The 12,881-nt window shown below is 39.7% G+C and overlaps 1 protein-coding gene across 1 annotated transcript in view; it reads right to left on the reverse strand.

Annotated features, from left to right (window-relative positions):
* Positions 1-12,881, reverse strand: part of LOC109139107 (neural-cadherin) — a 267,154-nt gene that overhangs the window by 36,640 nt on the left and 217,633 nt on the right. Inside the window, exons 31-32 of the mRNA XM_027281561.1 lie at positions 10,895-11,075; positions 7,812-7,978 (exon numbers count right to left, since the gene is read on the reverse strand). Of these exons, the coding sequence (XP_027137362.1) occupies positions 7,812-7,978; positions 10,895-11,075 (348 nt within the window). The remainder of the gene's footprint in view (positions 1-7,811; positions 7,979-10,894; positions 11,076-12,881) is intronic.

Raw genomic sequence — 12,881 nt, forward strand, 5'->3', positions numbered from 1 at the left:
AGTTTGGTTCCCCAGATGCTTGCCGTGACAGACTGCTGCAGCCTTTTGGAGGTGCAGGCGTGGAGATGATGTGTTAATCTGCCATATTCTCATGATTAAATAATGTGGTGCAAATGTAGGTTATGTATATGACTAGCTTATGCACCATAAATTATACTGGGATGATAATCGAACCCAATGCTCATTACCAGCAATACTGCGCTTCAAAAAATAACATATGGTATCCAACATATGTCATGCCATAAAGAAATGATCAACATAAATTTGGGAATATAAGTAAGTGAAGAAGTGTGTTCACTAATATCATTCAAGTATATACACTGAACAAAAATAGAAATGCAACACTTTTGTTTTTGCTCTCATTTTTCACGAGATGAACTCAAAGATCTAAAACATTTTCTGTATACACAAAATTTCTCTCAAATATTGTTCACAAATCTGTGTAAATCTGTGATAGTGAGCACTTCTCTTTTGCAGAGATAATCCATCCCACCTCACAGGTGTGGAATATCAAGATGCTGATTAGACAGCATGAATATTGCACAGGTGTGCCTTAGGCTGGCCACAGTGTTCACCTCCAAGATTGTCTGAGACCAGCCACTTGGACAGCTGCTACAACAATCGGTTTGCATAACCAACGAATTTCTGCACAAACTGTCAAAAACCGTCTCAGGGAAGCTCATCTGCATGCTCGTCGTCCTCATCGGGGTCTCGTAACCGACTTGAGTGGGCAAATGCTCACATTCGATGGTGTCTGGCACATTGGAGAGGTGTTCTCTTCACGGATGAATCCTGGTTTTCACTGTTCAGGGCAGACAGTGTGTGTGACATCGTGTGGGTGAGCGGTTTTCTGATATCAGTGTTGTGGATCGAGTGGCTCATGGTGGCGGTGGGGTTATGGTATGGGCAGGCGTATGGTATGGGCAGGCATATGTTACGGACAACGAACACAGGTGCATTTTTTTTAATGGCATTGTGAATGCACAGAGATACCGTGACGAGATCCTGAGGCCCATTGTTGTGCCACTCATCCATGACCATCACCTCATGCTGCAGCATGATAATGCACGGCCCCATGTTGCAAGAATCTGTACACAATTCCCGGAAGCTCAAAACACCCCAGTTCTGGCATGGCCAGCATACTCACCGGACATGTCACCCCCTGAGCATGTTTGGGATGCTCTGGATCAGCGTATACGACAGTGTGTTCCAGTCCCTGCCAATATCCAGCAACTTTGCACAGCCATTGAAGAGGAGTGGACCAACATTCTACAGGCTACAATCACCTGATCTGAACCTGAACTCTATGCGAAGGAGATGTGTTGCATTGCATTTTGTCCTGTATGTCAAATGTGAAATATGTGTTTGCCATTCCCCAGTCAAGGTAATCTGCCTTGTAAAAATAAATGAGTCAAACAGAGTGAACTTAATGAAGCAGTAAAAAAGCAAAGTGACTTCTAGCCCAGCACGATTTTAATTACTTATTTTAATCAATGGTTTTCTAGTCATTAACACTAGCCAAGCAGCAGCCATGACCCATCAAACTGTTGATAACATGCAACATATGTGTAGTAAACCAAACTTTTGGTTGTTGTTGACTTTAACTTTTGTGTGCTCAAGATGGTAGAGTGGATGGCTGCCTCTGTGTCTTGGTATACATTGTTTTGCCTTGTTAAATTTGTTAATCTGGTATTTTATTGCAGTACCCGAGGTTCTTTTATCAGAGAAGAGATCCTGAGCATCGGGGAAACAACTCCAGGGGATTTATTTCTCACTTTCTCTCTTTTTTTTTTCACATCAACCAAGAAATTATTGGAAATTCTGGCCTAAGGTGTTCCCACCTGTCCCCCGCTGGTACGTTTGTTTAACTGCAATGCAGCAGATTTCTGCCCCTCGACACACTGTTCTTTTAGCATCACATAATTTTTTTTTTCTGTTTAATATAATGTAATGTAATAATAATGTTCATTAGTCTCTAGTGACCTCCTGCCTGACAGGCAACATTTTACTATTATTGCACCTGTATGATTATATATGACATTAAACTTAACTTGACCTTGGGAAAAGCTTCAGTAGAAGAGTGCACAGGTATTCGTGTTAATATCACAGCCAAGAGGGATTTTTTTTGGTAATTTTCTACAAAGTGAATTTGGTTCACGCCTTTCTTGTCCATATAGATAAGTTAAATTTGACCAAATTTGCCACAGTATGAACCTAAAACACCTTCCATCCCATCAACACATTATCTTAACTCCCATTTGTTCTTCTTATCCATGAATCAAATGCTTATCATTTGCAGGGTCACGGCGGTTCTGGACCCAATCTCAGCTGACATCCTAAATACCTGACATTTAAGATTTTGTTGTATTAACCACATGCATCATAACATAATCATAATAATAAATTATACCCATGCTAATGCAAGTCCGAACAAAGGAAACTGAAAAAAAAAAAAGATGAAATGAGGACAGGTAGATGCCTGAGATGCCAATATAAAGCCCAGAAAGAAGTAGGATTGATTCAAGAAGCAATGATGGAGAAAATAAACATACAGGATGTGGTCTGAGAAAGTGAAATAGTGAGAAAAGAGTGCAGCTCTACTGAGCTAAGAAGCAATAATGACATCTTAGACTTGTCAAACCTGGTTGCCAACAACACACTACTAAACTTCAACATTATTGTACTTGACAGAGCCTCCCATTGCCTCACATTCACTAACTTTCAAAGTCAAAAAGTGAATACATGGCTTATTCCCACTCTACATATTCAGTGCTTCCTAGCATATATACTTTGTATTAGAGGTCAGCCCACCATCCTGTAACCTGTTTTTTGTGAAGATATTTTATATATATATATATATATACATACATACACACACACACACACACACACACACACACACACACACACACACACACACACTCCTAATCAAAATCTTAAGACCGGGTGAAAATGTACTAATATTCGCATTTCGTGCTGGTGGAACTTCACCAGATCGTAAGTAGAGCTTCAAAATGCAAAAAGAAGAAACAAGAGCAAGAGACAGCAAAATTTAATTTGCATTAAAAACTGCATTTAAACTTAAACAGGCTGTTTATCAGCTGATCAAAAGTTTAAGACCACAGCATTAAAAAGTCAAAATCTGGGCAAAAATCTGGCTTTCATATCGTTTTTTATTGGGCATTCATGCTGTCATGACCCCCTGATGGCAAAAGCAAAAAGATTTTCTGTCTTTGAATGTGAGCTGCACAAGCAAGGCTTCTTGCAACGTGTCATCCCTGCCGAGCTTGGACGCAGTAAGGCAGTCATTTTAAATTTCATAAAAGATCCTGAGGGTTATGGGACAAAAAAAGTCAAGTGACAGGCCCAAAATTTTTTTACCTGCACTGAGCTGGAGCATCTGACGGGCTGTACATGAAGGCCGATTCTCGACCCAAACTAACTGTACTGCACTTTTTGACTGTAGCCTAATCACCATAAGACGCCATCTGCTTAAAGAACAAACATTAGAAGGTGGAAGAAAGTTTTATTTTCTGACAAGAAAAATGTAATTTTTAATCTGTCCTGATGGCTTCCAGCATTACTGGCATGACAAGGAGATCCCACTGGAGATGTTTTCTACGCAGAAAAGTAGAGCATGCTCCATCGTGATCTGGGGTGCTTTTCTCTACAATGTAAAAATGGAGCGTCAGTTTGTGCAGGGGTTTAAAATGTGGCTGGCTCTGTGTAGATGTTGCAGCAGGGACCCCTCTTGACTGAGAACCCTCGCCTGTGCAGTGATGACTGGGTCTTTCAACAGGACAACACTTCAGTTCACAATGCCTGCCTGACAAAGGACTTCTTCCTGGGTTAGGGTTTGGCTCGTTTGGACCATCCTGCATGTCCCCCTGATCTAGATCCCACTGAGGACGTTTGGTGATGGATGACAAGGGAAGTTTACCAAAATGGACATCAGTTCCAGACCAATGGTGGGGCTACTGAGTACTACTCAGCACTACTGTCCATTTTTGACACTTTTAGATTTATTATTTATTATTATTATTATTTATTATTATTTATTTAAATTTATTTATTTATTTTTTGGGTTATTTTGGGCTGTGGTCTTAAACTTTGATCAGCTGATAAATAGCCTGTTAAGTTTAAATGCAGTTTTCAATAAAATGCTGATTCTATTTTGTTGGCTCCTGCTCCTGTTTCTTCTTCAGCACAAAATGCAAATATTACAAATTTTTTTGATCAGGATTGTGTGTGTGTGGTATATATATATATATATATATATATATATATATCTTAAATATTCTAGAGAGAGAGAGAGAGAGAGAGAGAGAGAGAGATTGAGAGAGAGAGCACACACAGGTTGAAATGTTGAAATGTATGCTGTGATGACTGCAATGGAACCACTTTAAATTAAATTGGGAACATGGTCAGAGTAATTGAAATTTATCAAATGCATACTTTGGGCTTTTAACCCTGTAAGACCCACTATTGCAGAATTAAAACAATTTTTTTTCTGGTTCAACCACATTAACATGCTCATTGGGTCCTATTTTTCAGTCTCACAATGCTATTGGGTCATACATTTGTATATAAGGCCTGCCCTCAGGTCAAGAAGTCACACAACCTTCAAACTTTTGATTGAGCATCATCCCTTCGATACATATACAAACATACAAAATGTAAGTAGAGACTATTTAATTAATTAAATTCATTGTAACAGCTTCATGGGTAATGTGGTGGAATCTGATTCAGGTACAGTGAGTAAAGGCATAGTCCCCTCAACAACACACAGGTCCAGATAAGAACCACATGGTTGCAAACATGTAAGGTATCTCACAGGTACAGATTGTCAAGAAGGGAATAGATGGCTTTAAGGATCCACAGAGTTCAGTGTTTGTGCTGCTGTGATTTGGGGTTCCTGGGATCTAAAATGATTTCAATTTTTATGGTTTCTTTTTGGTATAGGGATTCCATTGTTGGAAGTGGTGGGATTGTGCATGAGTTGTTGACTATCCACTGGAGTCTTTATTGTGTTTTGCTATCTGAACTACTGTATAGTACCAGACACAGTATGAAGACATAACATTTTTATGTACTGTACTGTGTGCAAACACTACCTCTGAATACACCTGATGATCTCAAACACATTAAGGAAGGAAGAAATTCCACTAATCAACTTTTGACAGGACACACCTGTTAATTGAAAACCATTCCAGGTGGCCTCATGAAGCTGACTGAGAGAATGCCTTTGTTTTAACTTTTTTGTTTCCTACATAATTCCATGTGTTCAATGTCTTCAGTAATATTAATAATAATAATCTACAATGTAGAAAGTAACAATAATGAAGAAAAAAACATTGAATGAGAAGGTGCGTCTAAACTTTTGACCGGCACTGCATACTATGCTACTAATCCCAGCATATTCACATTCATTTGAATAACTATGCTATATTGTCTATAAACCAACAATTAATGAAAGCAAACTTAATAACTAACTACTTTTGCGTTAAAGTGCAAAAATAACTTTGTATATATCCATTTTTGAAATAAGGTTTCTTCCTCTAATAGCAGAATGTTCAGTAATCAGTAATCCATGGGGGGGAGTAGCTTAGAACAAAGAAAATGTAATATATTTCACAAACCATGTTGTTGGAATGCAAGCCACACACAAACAGCAGAAACAAAGAGCGCCTCACATTGTGAGTTTGAAGCCAGCCAAGAGTAACGCATACTAATTCCTTCCTCTGATTAAAAGCAAACAGAAATATTACAGTGAAAAACATAATCGAATGCAACATGGTTATATTTCTATCAAGCAACATTGCAGGGTTTCCACTGTTTCTCCGAGAGGGGCGAAGGGGGGGGGTGTCTACTTGATAAGATTACACACATTTTCATGCTGTCTGCACCCCGGAATAAATGCACTATTTATGCTGGATAAATGATGTGAACCCACTCCCCATGTGGCTCTGCTGAGGGAGCAATGTGACATTTAAGAGGAAATGTAGGAATGTATGAATAGGAAGCAGAGACAGATGGATGACAGGCAGGGATCAGAGGAGAGGTTGCACTATAACGACAGCAGCTGTGGTATGGATAATCATCATCATTTTAGACAGTGATGTTTGATCAATACCTGCGGTCGCAGCGTGGGGTGAACAAAAAACAGCAAGAAGGAAGGATCAGTATTATTGGATGATTCCAGAAAGTAAGTCAGGAGTGGAAATGATGAAAAAAAAAAAAAAAACAGAGCGAGGCTGGAAAATAAACAAATATCAGAGAACTATTCAAGTGTGAGCAGAGCAACCATGGGAAAAGAGGAGTGAGAAAAATGAAGCCTTCAAGACAAATGTCCTGGCAGTGTGCTTTCAACGTCAATCTAAATCATTTTTACTGCTAATGCACCATATTCTTCTTCAACTATAAGTTTAGACAATGCATTGTATTAAAGCCTGACATCATTTTAAACTGGGAGCATATTCATTGTACATTATAGTAGATTATTGAACATGAAATTTTAAGGGTAATACAAATAATTAAATTTTAATAGAAGGGATAGCTCAACATTTTAGAAAATACACCTTATTTTTGCAGTAAGCATGGTGGTTGAGCGAGGGCATGTTTAGCTTTGCGGTCAAAGAACAGGTACAAGGCTGAGCCTCCACGCTTCATGCAATAGGTGGACATAGTTAAAAATAAATAAATGAAATCTTTGCAATGGGAAAGGTTGATTCTCTGAGATCTAAAAAGCAAAGTGCAAGAAATAGACTAGTGCAAAAGGATGCTACCTTCCTTTAGCCAGTAATGAACATCTGACATAATATTATTATTATTTAGCAGGTGTTTGACTTCTTTGTTTTTTCCATTTATCATGTTTGCCTTTGCTGTAATGGATTTTATAAAAAATAAAAAAAATGAGTTAAAAAAATGTAATGTGACATGTAAAGATAATGAAGTGGAAAGCTGTGGATGTATCTTTTTTTGTAACAGTGCATTTGATAATCAGGTTATTTGCTGTCACCACAAATGAACCCAGGAGAGAGAGAGAGCTAATGTGGGACAAACACAACACTGAGTGTGAAAGAGCTTAAGAGATTAAAATAAAATGAATGGAAAGAAGTAGTTTAAGTCTTCCATCCATGGAAGCTAGACAACCTAGGATGCTTCTTGAGTGTTGGTAAAGGAGAGGGAAACATTTTGTGGGCTCCTTGTTCTTCAGTCAATAACAAACTATGCTAGTGGCGCTCAGGATGTCAGCCAACCACTGCTATTCACCACAGTGGTCTTTTTTTTTTTTTTTACCCAGAGTGGGAATCTCAAATACTGTGTTAATATTTCAGAATTCATTTTTTGCCTTTCTTATAGTATCGTGTAACACTATCAAATGTCAATGTGGAATGCTGATGTTAGTTATAGTCCAACACCAACTAAAGAGTTAGAAAATGTTATGTGTTATCAGAGGAAAATGGCCACTGTGCTATTTTGGTGAATAGATGTCCATGCAGACACTTTGACAACATGGATATGTCCAAAGATAGTTGCAATCTCTTTTTTAAAAATTGACTGCAACATTAATCCAATGTGAATTTCCTTTCATTCAAAGTGAGAAGAACTGCTGTTACAGTACTTTTCAGGATGGAAGCAAGAATAGACATTCACTATACTTAAAACTGTGCACAATGAACTGGATTTATTTTTGCACACAACAAAAATATACCAGAACCACATCTTACAATAAAGAATTTTGGAAATGAGAAAAGATCTCCTTTCAAAACACACATGCACACACACCCACACTCACACAGGAGTCTTACCTCCAGTCGTATGTATTCACTTTGCTCCTTTGAGATCAGATTTAAGATGGTGCTGCTGTGTTTACGGGTTCGAACCAGGACCTGGACCCATGTCCTCCGGGCTGGCAGCGGGGATGCCAACTGGAAATGCACGTGACTGTGCCCATCGAAGGAATACTCTGGGACCTCTGGTGTTGGTACACATGCACAGAAGACAGTTAGATAGTGCTATGATTGAGAATAAACACAATTCAGATTTTAAATGTAAGACTTAACATTTAATCTGATTAGAAGACACTTCTCTCCAGAAGGATGTGACCTCAAGTAACTTCAACTAAATAAATCAGTTTTCACAAGTCCCCAAATTCCAGCCATATGCAGAAAGCTGGTTACAGGACACAAATATGCAAAACACACAAGATAGAATATGTATGTGTGGTTTAGCTTGGGTTATGCTTGGTTCTTCTTTCTTAGACCCATGTTCCCAGAAGTGGATTTTGTGCATGCAAGGCAGACTAAACCAAGTACACCTAAAATGTTTTCAGAGCCATTCTTCCATCTCATAGCATACACAAGTTAAATTTTCTTTTCCGTCTATCACTTCCACACCTCTCCCTCTTTGTCTCTCTTCCATGTAACTTTGACAAAGTTGAGCGGTTCATGAGACCCCGTGCTTAAAGGCAATGTCAAATCACACATTTCTGGTTCCTTCTAGGCGTGCAATATGCAAATCAGTCTAGTCAAATCTTCTCAAAACTCTACCTTATGTTTTACTGCTGTGTTCATCAAGGCCCCAGGGCGGTTTGTGTGGGATATAAAACCATAGTAACACTATCAATTTCACACTAATAACCTACCTTATCCCTGAATAAGCTCTTTGGTATAGACGGGGTATACTGTGGTGAGCTAAACTTGCAGAAATGTGGATAGGTATCAAATCCCTGGTTGACTTTTTGAAGCAACTGTCACAAAAGGAAAATCATCTTTTCATACTGCTACTTATATCTGTTCTAGACGCTCTTTCTTCCTGATATTACCCTGCATTATGAAGAAGAGAACGTATTTCAATACAGCAAAACTACATAAATGCAGGCCTAGAAACAGTGTGTGTTATTGTTGATCCAAGCAGTGGGCTTTAGATGGTATACCCTGTCAAAATTGAATCTTTGGATGCATTCAGACCAGATCTTTGCTTTTTGTAATTCCTGATTATCAAAGTGAAATCTAAAACAAATGCCAGCAAGTAAATGCCTTTTCAGAGCAGTAAAACCTTTCCTTTTAATAAGAAACTACTGTGCAGTGTTGTGGTATCTTTCACATTTGTTCCTCTGACTCGACTTTTTGGATCATATCTGATCATCTAACTATTACCTGAAACAACACGCCCCCACCAGCACAGCCTCTTGTATTTTTTTTATGTACCTTTGAGGATTTAAATATTTCTACAGTGCAAGACATCAACAATTAATGTGAATACCAGCAATACTTTCTAAGGTGTAAATATACCTCAGCTAGGTTATCTCCAGACATAATGTGGATATAAAGCACAAACAGACATAAAGTTTTCTTTTTTAAAGTTTTCTTTTATGCCTATAAGCTACAGGGACAGACCGTAAATAGGGTCTTTTTTTTTTTTTTTTTTCCTTACAGGTTGCAGCACGGCTCCTTTTCATGGGCTCTTAAAAGTAATCCGGATAAATGACACAAAATGTCTGTATGTGAGAATCGTGTTGCAGAATACACATTAGTTTTTTCTGCTTTCAAAGACTGGTTGTCAGAAACAGCCATGTGTCCCTAGTTGGTCATTGACTGCAGAGCTTCAGTCACCTCATGAATATGGAGAGTGATTCATTTACATTCCTTCATTCATTTATTCATTAATTCATTCACCTAATTAGTCATTAAAATATTGTCTATCTGTCCCATCTTGGCTGTTTGGTAGCATGACAATAGGAGTCACTGTCAGCACAAAGCAATGCAGTGGTTTAAAACCAACAGTTCTAGTTGGTGAAGGTGCCTTCTCCAAGTACAGTTGAATCATTAAAGAAAAGCATTCCTGGTGTCTCAAAATAAATAACATTTTGTACTCACTACTGACCTAACATTGATTTTACACCCTTGCATATTCAACACTAATGCATTTGAGAGTTCTGTCAAGGAGGGTCACCATGTGGTACGAGACAAGAACCAAGCAATACTGTAAAGCTTGGCATAGAGTGCTGCAGTCAGCAGAAAGCATCTCTGGAGGTTCTCTACTCAATCTGGAGGGCTTGTACAACAGGCGGTGCAGGGCCAGGGCGATGAGGGTCATTAAAGACCCCATGTCAGTCCAACAGCAGTCTGCCAGGCAGAAGGCTGACACAGAGGAGCTTTCTTCAGGCCATACGTTTTGTTATTATGGATGCTGCTCTGAGTATAACAAGAATTACACAGCAGCACTGAAGAATCCTCTAAGGGAAAGGCAAGTGCTCAACCTATATACTGCACACATGAATTTACAAATAAACTACGTCCCACCTGCATATATAAGGCAAATGGTATTGTATACAATTAACATTAGAGAGGCACATCACAACAGTGGGTGGCAACATGAGTAATTAACCACGGTTGGTTAAATCCAAGACTGTCTGCAGTCCACTCAGGCTTTGTTCTCTTATAATTTAGGTTACACGTTTACAAAATAGGAGGTTCCCACACTTTACGTTTATGAGGATATTCACAATAAATTCATGACAGCTAGATTTAATACAGCCTTGAAGACTTTACACTCCAAATAAAACAACCTGCTTCTCATCTCAGAGGCAGGGAAAGAAAACAGCCTGTAACCTGTTTATATCTCATTTTATCCTCATTTATCCCCACATGAAACATAGCATACATTTTTAAACAGATCTAAATGCTACTACTCACTATTTTTTTCAGTTACCCATTTTGCAAGTATGAAATATCTGTACTACTAACTGTGCTTTAGTTAGACATACTATGAGCATTCAGCCAAGGGGCAAACGATCTTTCTGGGAGACTCATGGATGATGTTGTTGATGCTACAATCTAGCACAAATTTGATGTACCATAATCTTTTAACGTGGGGAAGTTTGGCTTACCCTCCTCACACTGGTGGCCCGTGTATCCTGGCACACACTGGCAGCTGAAGGAACCCCACTCGCCGTGACAACGACCCCGGTGGCCACAGGATGGATAGCCCATGTTGACACAGCTGCTATCGGTGGTCAGGCAGCCTGGAGAGCTGGACTGCGAGTCGGCCGGGGAGCCCAAATCATACAGCTGAATGGAGGAGATAGAGGTGAGGAGACAGAAGGGTAGGAAAGGTAGAGAAGATGAGAGGAGGAGAAATGGAAGGGAAGCAGAAAAAAGATGAGTGGAGGGTTACAGTGTAAGAGAAGAGCATTGAAAAGGAAAGGAAAAATCAAGAGTGGGGAAGGGGTGAGTAAAATTAGCAAAAAGGAGACAAAAAGACAAAGTAACAATAGAGAGAAAGGATTGGGGAAGACACAGGGCAGACTCAGGCAGGCAGGGGGTAAATAGCCAGAGGGGGAGTCAGAGTGAAAAGGAAATAATTCAGGGAGGAAACTCTCTAATGTGTTGAAGGACATGGGCTCTGGATACACCTGGCCTTCCCTTCTCTTCCTACAGTGATAAAACCAAACACTGGACCAATCTTCTAACAGGCAAACATCATGGCCGACTGCACACAAAGCTCAAAGGACGGTGGAACCTTGGACGCCTAAATTTGTGTCCCTCACAAAAGCGTGCCATAAAAGACATTAATATGTTCAATCTCCTCTCTGCCTTACCCAAACTTTATGGGTTCTGTTGGTGCTGGGGCGAGGACGTAGGAATGCAAAAGACCATAAAATTTGACAGTGAGTCATGCCGCTAGGGAGCTGCTGATTGGCTCTGACCTCCGGCAAAGAGGCATCTTATTGGTTTCTGACCTTTAAAAGCCATAGATCCTCTGTTTGTTAGGCTTGGACTGTTGATTGCTAAGAACCGCAACACAGACATTAGCAATCAATGACTGAAAGACACATTGGGGCGTCTGCAATTGATTGTGTGTGCAACTGTGTCAGTGCGGTGTGTGTGTCTGAGCAAATCACTTGGACCAATATGAGTTGAATGCAAAAATCCACCTGCTTCTGCTTAAATTACAAATTGTGTCTTCAGCTGAGAAGACTGTCACACCCCCACACAGAGACACTGCAGGCTGCCCTGTTTGCCAAGATTAATTTCAGGTGTCGGGTATAAAAATGTCTCAGCCCAGAGGAAGTGAAAAACAAATTTAAGACCAAAACACAAACTCTGCAGTTGTGTGCAGCGTTTCACCAAAACTGTCTGAACGTCATAGCACCTCTGTCTCAAGACGAGGTGATATGATGGAGAGTGACAGACAGAAATCAAGTTGAACCTTGCACTGAAAGAGCACACAATTTGAAGAATTTGGAAACACAGATGAATACAAAATTACATAAAAACCCAACCTACACCAAGTTGCCTGAGTAAAGCTTGGTCACCGGAAAAGCTGCTGTGCTCCTTGACATTACACAACATGGCCAAAGGTTTGTAGGCACACAATTTTGCACCTGTGTGTAATTGATAAACCTCTCATTCTACATCCATAGAAGCAATCTTTAGGGATTTGCTTCCACAAGAGCATTTGTGAGGACGGATGCTTATGCTGGTTTGGAGTTGGTGTTCCAGTGTACCCCATAGGTGTTGAGGCTCAATCTATAGCGGCAACAGTGGCTGTGAAGTGAAGCCTATGCAGGAGTGCCAAAAACTGCAGTTCCTCAAGCATCCACTTGAGGCTGACTACAGAACGAGTCAATTTCTATAAGCCCCGATGTAAAAAAGTCTAACTTCACAGCAAAAAAACAAACAAAACAGGTTTACATCCTGGTACAAAAATGGTTTTGGTTTCTATAGCTAATTTCCACATTTATGACAAACGTCTTTGCCTATTTTTAGATTAACAGGGAAAAGGCTGAGGCAGGACTGCCAAGATGACATTGTCCAGATCCAGCACACTCGGCTCTTCAGAAACCTGTGGATGATACTATGGGCTCAGTGCAG

Source organism: Larimichthys crocea, chromosome VIII (genome assembly GCF_000972845.2).
Source record: "Larimichthys crocea isolate SSNF chromosome VIII, L_crocea_2.0, whole genome shotgun sequence".
Lineage (NCBI taxonomy): Eukaryota > Metazoa > Chordata > Actinopteri > Sciaenidae > Larimichthys > Larimichthys crocea.